The 21866-nt window shown below is 45.1% G+C and overlaps 1 protein-coding gene across 2 annotated transcripts in view; it reads left to right on the forward strand.

The window, feature by feature from the left end:
• LOC119966642 (diacylglycerol O-acyltransferase 1-like) overlaps positions 1–21866 on the forward strand; it is a 146306-nt gene that overhangs the window by 108398 nt on the left and 16042 nt on the right. For both annotated transcript variants that reach the window (XM_038798684.1, XM_038798685.1), the window contains 5 exons: positions 1253–1324; positions 10063–10166; positions 12604–12642; positions 15258–15299; positions 18356–18400. In XM_038798684.1, the coding sequence (XP_038654612.1) occupies positions 1253–1324; positions 10063–10166; positions 12604–12642; positions 15258–15299; positions 18356–18400 (302 nt within the window). The remainder of the gene's footprint in view (positions 1–1252; positions 1325–10062; positions 10167–12603; positions 12643–15257; positions 15300–18355; positions 18401–21866) is intronic.

Below are 21866 nucleotides of genomic sequence, written 5' to 3' on the forward strand. Positions count from 1 at the left end.
GGCGAAGGAGTTGAGAGAAAGGGATGGAGTGTGGGGTGTGGGGTGCGAAGAGCTGTAGTCTAGATAGCTTTGACAAAAAGAGTCATCGAACTCGAAACGTTAGCTCTTTTCTCTCCCTACAGATGCTGCCGAACCTGCTGAGATTTTCTAGCATTTTCTCTTTTGGTTTCAGAATGCATCATTGGTGGGTCTGAAAACGCGATCAAAATATGAGGGCGGAACAGTAATTTTAGTTTTCCAGTGCTATTTTTCTTCGAGGTCCTAGCTGAAGACTGTTTGCACTGAGCTTTGAAGCTGTTTTCCAGTTGAGAGAGTGTAACATTGGCACTCAATGTTTCCAGGAGAGCTACAACACAACCAACCTTCCCCCATTCTGCCCCAACAATAAAAGACCAAATAACTGAACTAGCATTCATGTGGCATCTTTCACGTCCTCGAGTCATCCAGATAAATTGCCACTATTAAAAGCAGACTAACTGGTGAAAAGCAGGCACCGATAAATAGCCAGATAATCTCTTCCACAGGTAGATTTTGTTCAGGAAATGGGTAGAATTCCTCTGTTCTTGCCTGACGAGCTTCACGGGATCCTGTACATGTAGCTACGGGGAAGCATTTCATCATCTTTACAATGCAAGGACGCCTTGAGCTACACAAAGGATCGGTCAGAACCTGGGGTGGGGCTTGAACTCCCAATTCTGGAACCACGTAGCTCGTTCTCGATCTCGGAAGAACTCCTGTTACCCAACGTGAGATTTGAATTTATCCTAATTGGTGTCAATTTGGCACTGGTTTGTCCGATGGGCCCATGCAGACAAGGTGTTAAGATTGAGACAGTCCAACTCTTTCCTTTGGACAAACTTTTGGCTCTTGCAGCCAGTAAAGAAGGAAGACTTTCATCACATCAATGAATTCAAATCCAGGTTCGACTGGTGGAAGGTTGATGCAGGAATTTCCTCCACCACCCTCTCCCTCAAACCAGAAACGCTTGAAAGAAACCCTATCTGCTCCTCTTGAAGAAATAGTAACGCTGAATTAAATGTTGGAAGCAAATCTCATTACTGCTTTAAACCATATCCTCAAAAGCACACCCGCTACCTCTAATGTCATCAACCGCTGAGGACCAAATATGAATTGTTGGGAAATTCTTCAGCAGAATATATGTCTCGGTTTACTGCTGTGGGTGTTTGCTCTGACTCTGGACATTATTTGGGTTTGATCTGTAGCTGGAATAACTTTATAATTCCTTTTGTAGCTCCTGGTTTGAAAGAGAATGGAGATGCAGTGCAAGCAGTCGTCATGTACCCAGGAAACCTGACATACAAAGGTGAGGAGGCTTCATAATTCTTCAGATGAAAGTCCTGGTTCTTGGCACCTTGGCAGATCGGAGGTGTTCCTCGTCACGGGCTGTAGTTTTATCGGTGACACTCCCTGGAGCGTGTGCGCAGATGGGAATTTCTGCAGCCAGTGGGGTTCAGTCAGTCATTTGTCTGTACGTTGCAGGGATGTGGGGCCACTAGGTGCCTGGTGTATGTAAGGTGTAATGGGGATGCAGACAGCACATGTGCTTTTTATTGTGAACCTCCTGTTAGCCACTCAAAGAGGAACAAAGTTTGCATCAAGTTTGCCACAGCCTGGCTGTTGGCCTTTGAGACAAGTGTTCATTAAGGGAGATGGCTAAAGATACCACATTTTCAAGGCCATGGGGAAAGAGTTGTGGAGTGAGACTAATTGGATAGTTCTTTTCAGAGAGCCAGCATGGGTGCAGTGGGCCGAATGGCCTGCTTCTTGGATTGGATTTGTTTTGTTGTCACGTGTATCGAGGTACAGTGAAAAGTATTGTTCTGTGTACAGTCCGGGCAGATCATTCTGTACATGAATAAACATAGGACATAGGACAGATACACAATGTAAATACATAGGCACAGGCATCGGGTGAGCATACATTCTATAAGTTACTCTGGATGAAATGTCCCTGTATCATTTAAGCACTTCAACCCAATGCATTTTAACTCTTGTTGCTATAATTGAAGTATGACGTTTCACTGAGCCTGTTTTAGGCATTGTATACAAGTAGTATTTCTTTGTTAATAGCACCCTTCCATCCCCAAGTGTCTGTAACATGTGTTCTGTTGTACCCTCACATTCATAGTATGGATTGTCTTTGAGCATTTGCTTAAACACTGGTCCCTGCTTCTCCTTTCACTGAATCTGCCCTGGAGCAAGCAAGAGGCCGAGAGAAAACCATATGCAAATCTGCAGTTTATCCTTTTCGTTTCCAAAACGAGTTGAATTTGAATGAATTTGATGTTTTGTCACGTGTATCGAGGTACAGTGAAAAGTATTGTTCTGCGTATAGCCCAGACAGATTGTTCCATACATGAAGAAACATAGGACGTGCATAAATACACAATGTAAATTACATAGACACAGTAATCGGGTGAAGCATACAGGAGTGTAGTACTACTCAGTAGAGAAGATCTGTGAAGAGATCAGATCAGTCTATAAGTGGGTCATTCAGGAGTCTGGTAACAGTGGGAAGGAAGCTGTTTTTGAACCTGTTAGTGCGTGTTCTCCGACTTTTGTATCTCCTGCCCGATGGAAGAGGTTGGAAGAGAGAATAACCCAGGTGAGGAAGGGTCTTTGGTTATGCTGCCCACTTTCCCAAGGCAGCGGGAGGTGTAGACAGAGTCAGTGGATGGGAGGCAGGTTCGTGTGATGGACTGGGCGGTGTTCACGACTCTAGTTTCTTACGGTCTTGGGCCAAGCAGTTGCCATACCAGGCTGTGATGCAGCCAGATAGGATACTTTCTAAGGTGCATATGTTAAAATTTGACTCCAGTAAATGTTTGACTCCAGTAACTGAAACCTACTAGCTTGAGTGTACATTCGTGAAGGAATTCATGAATCACCAAGGCTATTAAACGCCTCGTCACTATTAATTTAACTTTCTGTCAGCGACTGCTTGGTTGTGAATGGGTTTGAGCTCCCTGGTGCTGCCCCACATATAGCTTGGATATTTGAGAACTTTGGTCTCTTTTGTCTTAAATGATAGTTGCTGATGCTGAGAGACTTCAGAATGAGGAACATTGGAACAGGTGTTGTCCATTCAGCCCCTCAAGTCTGTTCTGCTAATAAGTAAGATCTTGGTTGATCTTCACCTCAGTTCCATTTATCTTAATTTTCAGCTTCATAATCATTGACACCCTGGCCTAAGCAATCCATCAATCTCAGTTATCAATAGTGAGGAGGAGGGCGAGACAAAATTCCCTGAGGCAGAGGAGTGTTGGAACATGGAATGCTGTCGCAGGAGTTAGTTGAAGCAGAGACCAGGGAAAATGGATAAATATTTTGAGAAAGGGAAAATATGGGGATTTGGGGAGATTACTGGGCAGTGGGATTAGTTTCAGATTATTCAATTATAGAGTTGGTTGTTTAATCCAGATAGCCAGGTGGATATTGGGGGGATCAAACCTAAGGTAAAGTCTCCATAGTCCTAGATGACCATAGGCTGCTTTCCCCTTTGAGGGGGGAGAGCTGACTGGTGGTGATTTAACCTGATGGTCACCACACCTCAGTCGAGGGGTGAGATTAAGAAGGCGGAGCCTTCATGTATAGCCTCAGCCGGGACGGGGAATTGAACCCACGCTGCTGGCCTCGCTTCGCATAACAAAACGGCTGTCTAACCAAGTGAGCTAAACCGGCTCCTAACGCCTAAACTTTGCACGTTAACAAACTTTAATTTGCAGAGACGCACACTACAAACATGTATTTCCAAACCCAAGAACCGCAGTTTTTGACACAAGAAAAATATTGCAGATGCTGCAGAAATGAAAACAATGTGCTCAGCAGCTCCTGTTTTTTAAAATTACTTTATCAGAGTTAGAAAGCCAGAGCTCAGAGTGTGGACAGGGGCAAACCCCCATCCAGCTCCCTGCCCGCTCCAAAAACCAACTCAAACTCAAACCAAATCCAAGCCACGGTCCCCACGAGGGAGACATACCAGATCCAGGCATTACACCTGACCCCACGCTCATCTTAGCCAAAAGGCCGAGAAGCGATGAGAGAAACCGAGTTCATGTTTCGAGCACAACATGACTCTTCTTTGGAACCACAGTATTTAGTCCATTCCTTTAACGTATCTTCACACTCTCTTTTCTTCCTTTTTGGGAATAGTGGGAGAAGTGGCGACAGGATTCCCGGGTTGATTATCAGCCTGTTGAACTGCATTATCAACACTCCTTCCGTGGCCTACAAATCCTGGCATTGGACTCGAACCCGGAGCTTCTGGGTTCCAGAGGTATGGACACTCCCCACTGCGCCATAGGCTGCCTCTGTCTGTTCCTTTGTAGGAACACAACTGAATTGCAAGTTAATGTCCATCCCCTGCATATGATTAAATACTCAGATATACAATAGCAGCTGGCACAGATGTCACATGGCTTTCCCCAGTGCGAATATGGCTCTAAAAGTCTTCCAAAACCAGATTTTTATGAACAGAAAAATCAGTTAGGCCGAAAAGTCAATCAATTTGCTACAGATGATAGGATATAGTATTTATACATTAGGGTGAGCCTCAGGGTATAGTAGAGTAGTGGCTATGTTACTGAGCTAATCATCCAGAAAATTGCGGGTTCAGATCCCATTGTGATATTTTGGGAATTTGAATTCAGATTATAATCCAAGTTACTAAAAGTGTTGGCCAAGTTAGTGGATTGTTGTAAAATCTCTCCTTACCTGGTCGGGATGATATGTGACACCATCCCACATTACTGCACTCTGAACTGGCCACAGTAGCACTCAACCAGACCACCTCAGAGTAATGGGCAGAAATTGTCAGCCTTCCGACCATTCCTACATCCCAGGAATGAATAAAGAATTATACCTTCAGTTCTCTCTTGAAACCTATTAACACAAGAGGTAGACAAAGGTCATCCCCAATAAGATCGAATCTAACCACTGCCCCTTGGTATTACCATTGCTGAATCCCCCACAATCAACATCCCGGGAGTTACCATTGATCAGAAACTGAACTAGACTGGTCATGTAAATAGTGTGGCTACAAGAGCAGTTCAAAGGCGAGGAATCTGCAGCGAGTAACTCGCCACAGACTCCCCAAAGCCTGTCCACCATCTACAAGGCACAAGTCAGGAATTTGATGGAATATCCTTCACTTGTCTGATTGATTGCTGCCGTAGCAACACTCGGGAAGCTCGACACCAACCAGGTCAAAGCAGCCCGCTTGATTGGTACCCCATCCACCACCTTAAACATTCACTTCTTCCACCACCGACAAACAGTGGCAGCCGTGTGCATAATCTACAAGATATACTACAGGAACCCACCAAGGCTCCTCAGACAGCACCTTCCAAACCCATGACCCCTACCAGTTAGAAGGACAAGGGCAGCAGATACCTGGGAGCACCACCACTTGGAGATTCCCCTCCAAGTCACTCACCATCCTAACTTGGAAATACCTCGCCGTTCCTTCACTGTTTCTGGGACAATATTCTGGACCTCCCTCTCTAACAGCACTGTGGATGTACCTACACCACATGGACTGCAGACGTTCATGAAAGGAAGCTCACCACCAACTTCTCAAGGTCAATTGGGGATGGACAATAAATGCTGGCCTAACTAGCGACACCCACATCCCTTGCAAGCTTTAATAATTTTCCTATTAAGTTGTGCTGAAATAATAAATGATGTCCCCTTTATTTAAATCTTCTCCATAGTGAAGAAGCTGTGTGAGTAAATCTGGTATTCTGTTGGCATGGATTTCCGTGCTGTCACCTCCGAGCTTCCCACAGAATCAAAACCAGTTTTGTTAGATTTCCTCAGATTAGTGGTTCGGGGATTGCCTAACATTTTTCTTCTGACACATCTTTCCCATGGCTGATGAGTACTCGTGAATGGAATGGAGCAAAGTATAGGTATTAGTCATGTAACTACTGAGTTAGGGTTGGTGCGTGTGCAGCACGCTGAAACTAAACCTGTTCTGCCCCCTGCTGACTACAATCTGCAAATATTTGTATCTTGATTGAAGCGAGGCTTTAAAAAAAATATCCTTTAATTGGGGATGGATTTTTTGCTGAGGTTATAGTGATAATTTGCACAAAATTCAGTCATCCCGGTGCTCTTTCTTAGAAGCCAAGATATAAAAGGAAAAATTGACTTGCGTTTTCATATAGATTTTTCATGACCTCTGGAGATCTCCGGTTTTGGTACAGGATGTGAACGTAATAATAATATGATCATCTTTCTTCTTTGTTTTTTATTAGTCTCAAAAGTAGGCTTACATCAACACTACAATGAGGTTACTGTGAAAGACCCCTAGTCGCCACACTCTGGTGCCTGTTCAGGTACACTAGAACAAAGAAAATTACAGCCCAGGAACAGGCCCTTCAAGCCTATCCCGACCATGCTGCCTGTCTGAACTAAATCCCCCTCCCCTTCCGGGGTCCGTATCCCTCTATTCCCATCCTATTCATGTATTTGTCAAGATGCCCCTTAAATGTCACTATTGTCCCTGCTTCCATCACCTCCTCCGGCAGCGAGTTCCAGACACCCACTACCCTCTGTGTTTAAAAACTTGCCTCGTACATCTCCTCCAAACCTTGCCCCTCACACCTTAAACCTATGCCCCCTAGTAATTGACTCTTCCACCCTGGGGAAAAAGGTTCTGAATACCCACTCTGTCCATTCCCCTCATAATTTTGTAGACTTCTATCAGGTCGCCCCTCAACCTCCGTCGTTCCAGTGAGAACAAACTGAGTTTCTCCAACTTCTCCTCGTAGCTAATGCCCTCCATACCAGGCAACGGCCTGGTGAATCTTTTCTGTACCCTCATCAAAGCCTGCATCCTTCTGGTAGTGTGGTGACCAGAATTGAACACTATACTCCAAGTGTGGCCTAACTAAGGTTCTATACAGCTGCAATGTGACTTGCCAATTATTAAACTAAGTGTCCCGACCAATGAAAGCAAGCATGCCATATGCCTTCTTGACTACCTTCTCCATCTGCGTTGTCACTTTCAGTGACCTGTGGACCTGTACACCCAGATCCCTCTGCCTATCAATACTCTGAAGAGTTCTGCCATTTACTGTATATTTCCCATCTATATTAGACCTTCCAAAATGCATTATCTCACACTTGTCCGGATTAAACTCCATCTGCCATCTCTCCGCCCAGGTTTCCAACCGATCTAAATCCTGCTGTGTCGTCTGACGATCCTCATCGCTATCCGCAATTCCACCAATCTTTGTGTTGTCCGCAAACTTACTAATCAAACCAGTTACGTTTTCCTCCAAATCTATATATATATATATATATTACAAACAGCAACGGTCTCAGCACTGATTCCTGAGAAACTCCAATAGTCACAGCCCTCCAATTAGAAAAGCACCCTTCCATTGCTACTCTCTGCCTTCTATGACTGAGCCAGTTCTGCATCCACCTTGCCAGCTCACCTCTGATCTCGTGTGACTTCGCCTGCTGTACCAGTCTGCCATGAGGGACCTTGTCAGAGGCCTCATTGAAGTCCATATAGACAACATCCACTGTCCTACCTCACCCATCATTTTCATAACTTCCTCGAAAAACTCGATAGTGAGACACGACCACCTCTTCACAAAGCCATGTTGCCTCTCGCTAATATGCCTATTTGCTTCCAAGTAGGAGTAAATCGTGTCTCAAAGAATCCTCTCCAATAATTTCCCTATCACTGACTTAAGGCTCACTGACCTGTAATTACCTGGATTGTCCTTGCTACCCTTCTTAAACAAAGGAACAATATTGGCTATTCTCCAGTCCCCTGGGACCTCCCCTGTAGCCAGTGAGAATACAAAGATTTCTGTCACAGCCCCAGCAATCTCTTAACTTTCCCTCTCAGTATTCTGGGGTATATCCCATCAGGACCTGTGGACTCGTCCACTTGAATGTTTTTCAAGACCCCCAATACCTCCTTTTTGATCTCAACATGACCCGAACTATCTACACACCCTTCCCCAGACTCATCATCCACCAGGTCCTTCTCTTTGGTGAATACTGATGCAAAGTACTCATTTAATACCTGCCCCATTTCCTCTGGCTCCACACATAGATTCCCTCCTCTAACCTTGAGTGGGCCAACCCTTTTCCTGGCTACCTTCTTGCTCTTTATATATGTATAAAAAGCCTTGGGATTTTTCTTAATCGTGCTGGCCAATAACTTTTCATGACCCCTTTTAGCCCTCATGACTCCTTGCTTAAGTTTCTTTCTACTTTCCTTGTTTTCCACATTTACTTTGTGTGTTCCCAGCCGAATGCTTCCTTTTTCTTTTTGACTAGGCTCACACTATCCCTCATTATCCAAGGTTCCCGAAACTTGCCATACTTATCCTTCATCCTTACAGGAACGTACCAGACCTGAATTTCTATCAACTTACACTTGAAACTGCATTACCTCACAATTTATACAGAGGGAGAATTCAGAATGTCCAATTTGCCTAACAACGACGGACTTATGGGAGGAAACTGGAGCACCCGGAGGAAACCCACACACATGGAGAATGTGCAGACTCCGCATAGACAGTGACCCAAGCCGGGAATTGAACCTGGGTCCTTGGCGTTGTGAAGCAACTGTGCTACCGTGCTGCCTACATAGGAGGAGGCCATTTAGCCCCTCGAGCCTGCACTGGCCCTCTGAAAGAGCACCCTACCTGCCCCCGCTCCCCCACCCTATCCCCGTTTACCCACCAAACCTGCACACCTTTAGATTGTGGGAGGAAACCGGAGCACCCGGGGGAAACCCACGCACACACGGAGAGAAAGTGCAGACTCCACACAGACAGTCACCCAAGGCCGGAATTGAACCCCAGTCTCCCTGGCAATATGAGGCAGCAGTCCTAACCATTGTGCCACCCTGCCGCACTGACTTATGAAGAAGAACACCCAGGTCCCTTTGGACATCAACACTTTCCAATCTCTCCCCATTTAAAATGTACTCTGCATTTCTGTTTTTCCTACCATATTCGATAGCTTCACATTGTTCCACATTGTATTCCATTTGCCAACTCTTGCCCACTCACTGGGCCTCTCTAAATCTCATTGAAACGTCTTTGCGTCCTCCTCACAGCTCACATAATAATAATCTTTAATAATGTCACAAGTAGGCTTACATTAACACTGCAATGAAGTTACTGTGAAAATCCCCTAGTCAACACATTCCGACGCCTGTTCGGGTACACAGAGGGAGAATTCAGAATGTCCAATTCACCTAACAGCACGTCTTTCGGGACTTGTGGGTGGAAACCGGAGCACCCGGAGGAAACCCACGCCGACACATGGAGAACGTGCAGACTCCACACGGAAAGTGACCCAAGCCGGGAATCGAACCGGAGACCCTGGTGCTGTGAAGCAACAGTGCTAACCACTGTGCTACCGTGCCGCCCGTTCCAACCAAGTCTTATGTTGTCAGTAAACCTTCAAATATTCATTTTGTCCCAATGTCTAAATTATCGATATAGATTAAAGAGAAACTTTCCACTGAAAGATGGGCCAGTAACTGAGGAAGTGGGAGGGATATGGGGACGTTTTTAATACGATGAGTTATAATCTGGACTGTACAAATTGAAAGAACGACGCAAGCAGATTCAGTCATAACTTTCAAAAGAAGATATCCTTCAAAAGAGAAAGATTGCGGGGCAGTGGGAAAAGAGCAGGGGTATGGGGTGAACCTAATAACCCGTTCAAAGAGCTAACATTCGCATGATGGGCCAAACAGCTGCCTGTGCTGTCAGATTCTATGATTTATTTCCCAACCCTAGTTACACATGAGAAGATGTCTTTATGGCTTCCACTTAACTGTATAGTGAAGCCACTCCCGCTGGTGGTTTGATAGAATGGATTGGCTGCACTTCAGAGGAACATTAGGGGTCAACCATGTAGGTGTGGGAGGGGAGTCACACATCAGCCCAAACTGGGGGGAAAAAGGCCGGCAAGTTTACTTTCCCCTCATTCTTTGTTTCTTTTAATTTCATTGCCTCCCCCTTACTTTGATGTATTTTGTTTCCATTTGTTTTCTAGACATGTATTACTTCCTATTTGCTCCCACCCTCTGCTATGAGCTAAATTTCCCCCGGTCGCCCCGGATCCGCAAGCGGTTCCTGCTGAGGAGAATGTTTGAAATGGTGAGCAATTTTAGACGCAATTCCATACTGGGACCTCTTAAAGTAGATCCCCCTGACCTCCAGAATCTTTCCAAGGTTGGGGAAGGATTTTGTCAGCATCTCCATCCGAAAGAAAACGGGAACTCTTTTTTTTCGTGGCTCAGAGGGACTAAATGGATAAGGAGACTGATGCCCATTTGTAAATACGAGTGAACCAAAATGTTCTCTCTCTCTTTCCCCCCCCCCCATCATCAATGACCCTGCAAATGATCCTCGGCAATGGGGCGTTCTCCATGTGTGAATCCCAATGGTGATGAGTGGAGGATTCTGGTGGAGGAAACTGCAGGTGGACCTCACTAAGACAGATTACCCTCCTGCACTGCCAGCACATTTGGTCCTTTTCCCCATTATGCAGCAAGCGGAAATCTCTTCAGAAATACCGGATAATGATGGGATTCCGTGTTCAGTTCTCCATTTAAATGTTTCTTGGTCAGCTGGGCTACTGCCACAGAAAATTAAGCAGTAGAGCATTTCATATCTGAAGTATTGATATCCACCTTGAGCACTGCAACCTGAGATGGATCCAGGGGTGTGGCGTATAGTGCAGATTGACCAGTTACCACAGCTTAAAGAGTTAAATTATGAGGTTGTTGCATAAAATTGATGTGTATTAAAAGAAGGAAAGACATGTTTATATAGTACGGGACATCTCCAAGCATTCCCCAGCCAATACAGTACTTTTGGAGTGTGATTGTAATGTAGGAGAAACCGCCATCAATTTTCACAGCACGCCCACAAAAACATAATGAGTAAATAATCTATTTTATGATGATTTAAGGATGAATATTGGCCAGGACACTAGGGATAAAGCCCCTGATCTTCCAAATAGTGATGTGGGATCTTTTACATCCACCCAGCCCTTGGCTTACGATTTCATCTGAAAGATGGCACCTCTGATAGTACAGCACTCACTCAGCACTGCATCATAGTGTCATAGGAAACAGGAACAGGAGTAGGCCATTCAGCCCCTCAGACCTGCTCTGCCATTCACTAGGATCGTGGCTGATCTGACATTCCTGACATCCACTTTCCTGCCCTTTCCCCGCGACCCTTGATTCCCTTACTGACCAAGAATCGATCTCGCTCAGCCTTGAGTATGCACAAGGACTCTGCCCCCATAACTCTCTGTGATAAACGGTTCCAAAGACTCTCAACCCTCATCGCAAACCCCCTTTATTCTGAGACTATACCCTCTGGTCCGAGACTTTCCCATGAGGAGAAACATCCTCTCAGCATTTACTCTGTCTGGCCCCTTAAGAATCCGAGATGTTTCAATGAGACCATCTCTCATTCTTCTAAATTCCAGTGAGTAGAGTCCCAAACTGTTTAACCTTTGCTCACAAGACGTTCCCTCCATACCGGGAATCATCCCAGTGAACCTTCTCTGAACCACCTCCAGTGGAACAATATCTTTCCTTCAATAAGGTGGCCAAGCTGCTCACGGTGCTCCAGATGTGGTCTCACCAATACCGTGTGCCGTTGCAAGACTTCCCGACTCTTATACTCCAACCCCCTTGAAATAAAGGCCAACATTCTATTTGCCTTCTGATTACCTGCTGCATCTGTGTGCTAGCTTTCTGTGTTTCGTGCATAAGTGCCCCCCCAGTCCCTTGGTGTTGCAGCTTTATGCAGTTTTTTTCCATTTAAATGACACTGTTTTCTTGTTCACCTTCCAAAATGCACAACTTCACATTTTCCCATATTATACTCCCATTTGTCAACTTTTTGCTCACTTAACCTACCAATATCTCTTTGCAAATTGCTTGTTTCCCTCTTGCCTTTCCATCTATGTTTGTGTTGTCTGCAACTTTGGCTGCCATATAGTCGCTTCCTTCCTCCAAGCCATTGATTATATATTGCAAACAGTTGCGACCCCAGCACTGATCCCGCTGGTTAATTACAGGTCATCAACTGAAAAAGAACCCCTTATCCCCAAAGCCCGGATTTTTGTACTCGAGCCCTGGAGTGGGACTTGAACCTTAAAAGTATGACAAACTGTGCCACGTTCCCCGAGTTTAGATGGTTGACGGGTGATTTGTTCAAGGCATTTAAATAGATCAAAGGATTCAAGAGATAGATAGAGGGAGTGCCAAAATTTATTGGGAGAATCCAGAATAAATGACACAGATTTAAAGTTGCAGGTAGACCATTCTGAAGTGAAATCAGCAAGCACCTTTCCTCACATACAGTCATAAGAGATCTGGAACTCCAAAATGTTCTGGATGGTGGGGGCCAATTGAAATTTTAAAGACTCAAATTGATTAAGGAATAAGAAGCTATGATATAATAGTCTGGCGGAACAGGCTCGAGGGGCTGAATGGCCTACTCTTGTTTTGCTATCAAAGGGACTTGCCACTCCTCCCACATAACTGGTTTGATATTTATTTTTCCTTTACAGCTTTTCCTCATCCAGTTACAAGTGGGGTTAGTTCAGCAGGTGAGTAAATTCTGAGTTTGAAGCGATGCACTGTGATTATAACGAACTCAGCTGATGTTACTATTGGACAAGTCAGACCCCAGGGTTGAAATCTGGTTTGATAGAAACCATGGGGAAAATGTACCGAACAAAGTCACAGGAGTCTGCTGATTAACGTTTGACACACAGAATAAAAAGTTTATTAAACAAAAGAAAAATTAACTATACCAGACAAAATGTTAGAATGATCGCAATACAAGCACAAGAAGATGCTTCAAATTCACACTACCCCTTGACTGCAGAAACCTCCGTACAGCCACATAATTCAGTGAAGAGTTACCATGATCTTGACGTAAAGGCTTCTTGCTTTGGACTGGTACAGTTGCAAACGGCTTTCTTTCGTTGAATCCCTGAGCATTGACTCGATGCTTTTAACCCAGCTCTTGCCTCTCCCCAAGGTAACCAAAGATAACCCCTTTAAACTCAGTCTTTCAGCACCTCTGCTAAACTGATCATTTCACTGAGTTCTGTGACTGACTATTAGATCAAATGTTGTCCTCAATAACCTTGTAGTTTGTCTTATCAAAGAGCGTAGAATTCCTGCCCCTCTCTCTCACACACAATGAACTCTTGCCCAACAAAAATGGCAGGCATGACCAAAGCAGATACCATGGATTTTGTAACTCACCCAGAAGCTGTCACATTGTGAGCCAACCGATCTCACTGAAACTTCATCTTTGTCATGAGGGTTTCCAATCTCCATAATTCTTTCCAAATGTCTGTCCCACTTGGTCAGCTTCAACAATTTGCAGGGTTTCAATCTCACCTCTGAAACTCCTTTCCCTTATTTCCAAGCTTCACCTTCCAAGCACAATTTCAGGTTTTCAGCTGTGCCAAGCAGCTCGGAGTCACGAACCTCTGGCGATGTTTTCAGATCTTCAGGGCTCCGTTTGTATCTGGATCGCTTGAAGTCTGCTTCCCACAGCTCTCTTGAATTTGGAGCATATTGCTTCATTTAACTTCATTTCATGGGACCTATTCCTGTCCCCCATCTTCACCCTGGATGTGGGACTGCTTTTTGGGGCCTCTCTGTTACGGACGCCTCATCAGCCCTCAACATTGGTTAAGAGACTGAACCAGAGCCATAACATTTTTAAGTTTTAAGACATTGTAGAAAGATCAATTCATTCCTGGAGCGATAATACAAGAAATCGGGCTTGGTTATTTTATAAACAAACTTTATTAAAAGAAAAGAAAACAATACTTAAACTTTAAAACTTCACGCTAACACTAACCGATAACACTAACTGTACTTTGACAAAGAGTCATCGGACTCTAAACGTTAGCTCTTTTCTCTCCCCACAGATGCTGCCAGACTTGCTGAGATTTTCCAGCATTTTCCCTAACCGATTACATGCAGTTTCTTAACTTTAACACACCAGTTCCCATTAGACAGCACTTTACAGAACATGCAGCTCTCATGCCACTTACGCTGGCTGACAAAGGCAATACTTTAATTTACAAAGCAATTTTTGTTTTGTTAGGGACATTTGCTCAGAATCCTTTTCCAAAACTTGCCTCGGTGGCAACTTTCATGATAGCTCATTCTCCTCTGTAACCATTCATAACAGCATTCGTAGAATCTACAGTGCAGAAGGAGGCTATTTGGCCCATCGAGTCTGCACCGGTCCCTGGAAAGAGCACCCTACTTAAGCCCACACCACCACCCTATCCCCGTAACCCCACTTAACCTTTTTAGACACTTAAGGACAATTCAGCATGGCCAATCCACCTAACCTGCACATCTTTGGACTCAGTCCTGCACTGAGGGTATTTCCCTAGGTTTTGTGCTCGAGTGGAGTTGGGACTTACCTACCGACTCTGAGGAGAGAGTGCTATCCTCTGAGAGGCTCCACAAAATCTTCATGTTGACGTCGTCAGAGGAAGTTAATGTTGATGGTGGATATGAAGCAGCTACGCATAAAGAATTGTGCAGCTGCCGAAAATAAATATTCTCAAATGTGGTTCTGCTGCTTTTGCCAACATCAGACGATGTGGGCAAATCAGCGGTGGAAAACTGCTTTGCTACTTCCATGTTGTGATACAGATCCTCATGTGGACAGAAACAAATGGTGCTCGATGTACTTTCACAGCCAGAATCTCCCTCCCAGCCCCGAACGACTCGCGTTGCCTGATCCATCACCTATTTTCCCAAAAGAGTTTCTCTGATGCCCAACTTGTGCATCTATGGTATTTGGCACATGAGGTCATCTTTGATTACTCTGCAGTCCTGATTGATGTATAAAGAATGTATCGCCACCCAGATCGGTGGAAAAGGAGAGGAGCACAATTCACCGATGTGCAGTGTCCTACATTGCGATGAGGGACAATTTCTTCACTCGGAATGGTCAATCTTTGGACATCTAGATATTAATGACGTCAAGCGATATGGGGATAGCCGCTGGGATTGAGTGGGAAGATCAGCCATGATCTCGATGAATGGCGGAGCAGGTTTGAGGGGCTGAATGGCCTTCTGTTCCTATGTGCTGGACGCTGAGTTCTGTACCTCTATTAAATGTCTTGCATCGAGATGTTCAGTCAGTTGAGAGACTCTGCTTTTTCTTTTCTTTCATTAGTGGATTGTGCCAGCTATACAGAATTCCATGAAGCCATTCAAAGTAAGTAACTGGTTACATCATTAATCACGTTTTGTTTTTAAACCATCGCTATGATGGATCCCTAAATCGTCAATGCTGATCGCTGGGTGTGCATACGGAACATATTGTTATGGGACAGGATTTAGAGAAGCCCAAAGTGTATCATGGAGTTCACCTGACCCACAACTTTTAATAGATTGTGGTTATGGGGAGCACATGGCCCACTCTACAGGTGTGGTACAGCAGAAATGGAAAAGTATTTTTAAAATCAAAACAATGTTTATTCTGTGAACTCAAGTTAACCTTTTTAAAACATGCAGTGAACATCTTAGCAACCATCAATTCAAATACAACACTAAGTAATCCTTTAAGCTTTCCTTTTAACATCCATAAGACTTAAAACACCTTTTACCAGAAGCACATCAGGTTAAAGTCACTACTGTTATTAATTTATATGGGGCTGGTTTAGCTCACGGCTAAATCGCTGGCTTTGAAAGCAGACCAAGCAGGCCAGCAGCACGGTTCGATTCCCGTACCAGCCTCCCCGGACAGGCGCCGGAATGTGGCGACTAGGGGATTTTCACAGTAACTTCATTGAAGCCTACTCGTGACAATAAGCAATTTTCTATTTCTATTTCTTTCTAATTAGGATCGATTTACAGTCTTTGGATTATAGAGAGAGACTCTAATGCACCTTCTGGCTGTGACTGCAGCTATCCAGCTCTGAAAACGAAACTAAAACACACCCTGCATCAAACAGCCTAAAACAAAAATAAAAGGATGACAGACAGCCCAGCTCCACCCACTCTTCCAAATTACTGCAGTAATGTACACCCATTTCTTAAAGGTACTCTCACATGATAATATCAAACAAATATCAGCATTGTGGAGCTGGATCAAATGGATCTATTATTGCAGCATTATTGGTGATCACGTCTTCAGCTATTGAGGGTTCTCAGTTCTGAAACTCCCTCCCTGATCCTCTCCTCTTCTATCTTCCTTTCAGATGCTCCCTAAAAGCAAACTCTTTGACCAAGCCATCTTCCCTAATATCACCATACGTGGCTCAGTGTCGAATATTGCTTTTTAATGCTCCTGTGCTTCTTGCAACATTTTATTGCACCTGAAGATGCTACAGAGAATCACCGAATTTTAATTTCAATTGTGATTAACTCAAATTTGCATTGATCTTGTGATTTGCATTGAGAACAAAACATTTCTAACATCCAGAAGCCAGCGTTTAATCTTCCAGATCAAATCGAATAAAACTCTGTCCATACTGTCCTACTGAACACACCTGAGGCAGGTACAGCACAGACTGAATGCAGAGTAAACCTCATTCTACACTGTCCCCATCAAACACTCCCAGACAGGTACAGTACGGGGTTAGATACAGAGTAAACCTAATTCTACACTGTCCCCATCAAACACTTCCAGGACAGGTACAGCACGGGGTTAGATACAGAGTAAAGCTCCATCTACACTGTCCCCATCAAACACTCCCAGGACAGGTACAGCGTGGGGTTAGATGCAGAGTAAATCTCCCTCTACACTGTCCCCATCAAACACTCCCAGGACAGGTACAGCACGGGGTTAGATACAGAGTAAATCTCCCTCTACACTGTCCCCATCAAACACTCCCAGGATAGGTACAGCACGGGGTTAGATACAGAGTACAGCTCCCTCTACACTGTCCCCATCAAACACTCCCAGGATAGGTACAGCAAAGGGTTAGATACAAAGTAAAGCTCCCTCTACACTGTCCCCATCAAACACTCCCAGGATAGGTACAGCACGGGGTTAGATACAGAGTAAATCTCCCTCTACACTGTCCCCATCAAACACTCCCAGGATGGGTACAGCACGGGGTTAGATACAGAGTAAATCTCCCTCTACACTGTCCCCATCAAACACTCCCAGGATAGGTACAGCACGGGGTTAGATACAGAGTACAGCTCCCTCTACACTGTCCCCATCAAACACTCCCAGGATAGGTACAGCACGGGGTTAGATACAGAGTAAAGCTCCCTCTACACTGTCCCCATCAAACACTCTCAGGACAGGTACAGCACGGGGTTAGATACGAAGTAAAGCTCCCTCTACACTGTCCCCATCAAACACTCCCAGGACAGGTACAGCACGGGGTTAGATACAAAGTAAAGCTCTCTCTACACTGTTCCCATCAAACACTCCCAGGACAAGGTACAGCACGGGGTTAGATACGAAGTAAAGCTCCCTCTACACTGTCCCCATCAAACACTCCCAGGACAGGTACAGCACTGGGTTAGAAACAGGGTAAAGCTCCCTCTACACTGTCCCCATCAAACACTCCCAGGACAGGTACAGCACAGAGGTAGATACAGAGTAAAGCTCCCTCTACACTGTCCCCATCAAACACTCCCAGGACAGGTACAGCACGGGGTTAGATACAGAGTAAAGCTCCCTCTACACTGCCCCCATCAAACACTCCCAGGACAGGTACAGCACGGGGTTAGATACAGAGTAAAGCTCCCTCTACACTGCCCCCATCAAACACTCCCAGTACAGGTACAGCACGGGGTTAGATACAGAGTAAAGCTCCCTCTACACTGTCCCCATCAAACACTCCCAGGACAGGTACAGCTCGGGGTTAGATACAGAGTAAAGCTCCCCCTACACTGTCCCCATCAAACACTCCCAGGACAGGTACAGCACGGGGTTAGATACAGAGTAAAGCTCCCTCTACACTGTCCCCATCAAACACTCCCAGGACAGGTACAGCACGGGGTTAGATACAGAGTAAAGCTCCCTCTACACCGAGTATGTTTTTTTCAATTCCCGCATGCCTGAGGATTTGGACATTGTCCATTGAGACGGTCGGTTGATTTTTTTTGTCTGAAGCCTTTGATTCAGTGCTTCTCCGAGTTGGATTAAATTTTAATTGATCTTTTCCTCTTCCCCCCCCCTTCAGTTTTTCTTCATTTTTTACAGCAGTTTCTCCGTGTTTAACGTATTCCATGTGCTTGCAGAATGCTCACTGTTGAAGACTTGCTGTCGTCATGTTTCTATGTGTTAAGTGCTTGTAATTATTTATCCAGGATATGGACCATTCCAGGATGATAGAGCGCCTACTGAAACTAGCAGTAAGTAGTTTTTATATTTTTTGGCAAATAAGTTTACAGTTAGCTCTGTTTGACAATGTATTCTATGAAAATGGCTTATTGTCACAAGTAGGCTTCAAATGAAGTTACTGTGAAAAGCACCTAGTCGCCACATTCCGGCGCCTGTTCGGGGAGGCTGTTACGGGAATCGAACCGTGCTGCTGGCCTGCTGTGGTTTGCTTTGAAAGCCAGCGATTTAGCCCTGTGCTAAACAGCCCCTACAGAATGTTCCAAATTATTTAATATAGGATTACAGACGGACAGGCTCCTAATCCCAATGGGGTTCTGTAGTCGCCATGTGGCCTTTCCTCTCCCTCCCCTCATACCTACATTCTACATCGTCCAACACGCGGACAGTGGCCGGACCCAGCTCGCAATTCCCTTTGAGCCTCTGCTGTTTTACCATTTTGAATGATTTGAAATGGCCAGTGAATGTGCCCGCCTTTCCGCATCGGTAAGGAATTGGCTCTAACTAGTTCACCGAGCGAACAAGCCAAATGGAAGAGAGGAGGAACAGAGATGAGTGACCCAAATCACAAAATGAGCACGCAGATTGGGAGCAGGAGAAAATGGCAGAGCAGACTCGAAGGGCTGAATGGCCTTCTCCTGCTCCCAATCTGCGTGCAGGAGAAGGCCATTCAGCCCTTCGAGTCTGCTCTGCCATTTTTAAGATCATGGCCAATCTGGTTGTGGCCTCTCCTTTCCCGTCTACCCCCTTTGACTCTCTTGTCAGTCAAGAATCTATCTGCCTCTGCCTTCAATATCTTCAATGACACCATCTCCACTGCTGTCTGGGGTAGAGAATTCCACAGACAAATGACCCTCTGAGAGACCACATTTTTCCTCATCTCCTTTTTAAATGGGAGACTCCTTTATTTTTAAACTGTGTTCCCTGGGCCTACTCTCTCACAAGAGGAAACAACTTCTGAACATCCCCACCCTGTCCATCCCCTCAGGATCTTCTATGTTTCAACAAGAGCAGGACAGAGGCTGGGAATCCTGTGGAGAGTAACTCACTTCATGTCCTCCTCCTCCTCCTCCTCCTCCTCCTCCTCCCCCCCACCCACCCCCCAACCACCACCACACACACACACACACACACACAAAGCCTGTCCACCATCTACAAGGCACAAGTCAGGAGTGTAATGGAATACTCTCCACTTGCCTGGATGAGTGTAGCTCCAACAACACTCAAGAAGCTCAACGCCATCCAGGTCAGAGAGCTTGTTTGCTCCCCCTTCCACAAACATTCAAACCCTCCCCCACCGACGAACAGTGGCAGCCGTGTGTCCCATCTACAAGATGCACTGCAGTAACTCACCAAGGTTCCTTTGACAGCACCTTCCAAACCCACGATCACTACCATCTGGAAGGACAAGGACAGCAGATAACCTGGGAACCCCACCACCTGGAGGTTCCCCTCCGGGTCACTCACTACTCCGTCTTTGAAATACTGTGGATGTACCTACACCACCCGGACTGCAGCTGCTCAAGAAGGCAGCTCACCTTCGCATGAACTGGAACTGACACTCGTGTTAGCACAGCAACAGGCACAATAAGAACATTTATTTCCCCCCCCCCCCCCCCCCCCCCCCCAACCTTCACCATATCCATCGATTCGTTTTTCCTTCATCTGTCATTTTGTTGTAATTAATGCCATGGCCATTCAGTGGGTGATGGGTCATGACCATTCTCCAAAACGTTGGGTACCATCAGCCGGGGCTCCGTCGGTGACGCTGTCGTCTCTGAGTTAGAAGGTCATGGATTCAAGTTCCCAGCCCTGAAACGCGAGCACTGTAATGTAGGCTGACACTCTCAATGCAGTACTGAGAGATGACGAACTCTCCCTTGAAATGAGTTGTTAAACTGAGGCCCTGTCAGCCCCCTCGTGTTAAACACCCACGGCATTATTTTGAGGAAATAAAGCAGGAGGTTTTCCTGGTCAATATTTTTCCGTCAACCATTCGTTATTCCTCAAAAAAAATACAATCAAGTTAGTCAGACCCAACCTTCCCTTAACAAATAACAACAAAATGCTGCAAAAGCTCAGCCTGTCTGGCGGCCTCTGTGGGTAGAGAAACAGAGCTAATGTTTGGCTTTGTATGACCTTTTTGGCTGCTGAGTTTCCTGTATTCTGACAGATTACGTTCCCAAGATGCTGCATTAGCTGTAAAGTGCTCTGGGGACATGGCTGAGGTTGTGGAAGGCACAGCACAGATGCAAGTCTTTATTCTTCCTTAACGTGCCATCTAATTGTGGGTACACGTTCATCATCAGCAGCGATGCTCACAGGGTATTACGATACATCTTTTGTGATTTATCGCTTGCTCCAGTGAATCATCCTGTTCCATGGAAGTAAGCAGATAAGCAGCCCAAGTAGATCTTGTTGCGATCCCTGACCAGACACCTAAATCTTGCTACAGTCCCGGGCAAGACCTCCAACTTTGTTACTTTCTGGTTAGGGACCTGTAACTTTTTGTTTGAAAGTAGACAAAATTCAAAATCCCCAGTACTTAGTAAAAGAATAAAGCCACCAGATATTAGTTTTGAACAAACAGAAGTAATTTTACGATACATGAGTTCGCAAAGCAAACAATCGATGTTCTCAATCTTATACTCTAACATACTAAATTAACAGTCAAACTGGGGTTGAACACAACACAAACTACATTAAATGACAGACACAAACAGGACAGGCCCCTGAATTCCTCAGCCACTCACCCAGACATCAGCCGTCACCGTGAGCCACAAACATTCTTTGAAAACTCTTGTCTTCCTCGTGAGGAATTTCCACTCCTCGCTTCCAAAGAGCTCGTCTGATCACCAATCAACAGCGGCTCAACTCCACCTGAGTTCCACGGTATTGGGAGGGCGACAAAATTATACAGCTATTTGACTGTAGTGTACTTCACCCTCACTCTCGCGAGAGAACAGACGAAGACACTTGGGAGTTAAAAACCAGTCTTTATTTACAGGCTGTAGTGAGGGCTCTTGGCATTCTAATTAAGACACCAAAAAGCCCAGATTCAAGTATGGTACAGACAGTTATACTTTGAGATTCGATTACAAGACATTGGCATATGCCAATCATTTGTTTCTAGTTATCTGTGTCCAATCGTGACTTATCGATTCAGGTTACATCATCCATAGTATATGAGAATACTTAACCAATCATATTAAAGGTCCGCATGCTTAATTAAACTATCCAATCATTACAAAGGCTTGCAATTAATGATATTGGTGGTCCGATATCTGGGTGTAGCTATTAAATCCCTTTTGCTACCAGCAGACTTACTGGGGCCATCACAATGGTACACATTGTAGAATAGACCTTGAATTGTAATTTCTCTGCCTGAAACTGGCTTCTCGGAGACGCACTGTGTCCTTGTGATATGTTACACACGACGATTCCTTAGTCTGGAGAATTCAACTTCTCCAGTAAAATGGT

The sequence above is a fragment of the Scyliorhinus canicula genome, chromosome 5 (assembly GCF_902713615.1).
Source record: "Scyliorhinus canicula chromosome 5, sScyCan1.1, whole genome shotgun sequence".
Classification (NCBI taxonomy): Eukaryota; Metazoa; Chordata; class Chondrichthyes; order Carcharhiniformes; family Scyliorhinidae; genus Scyliorhinus; species Scyliorhinus canicula.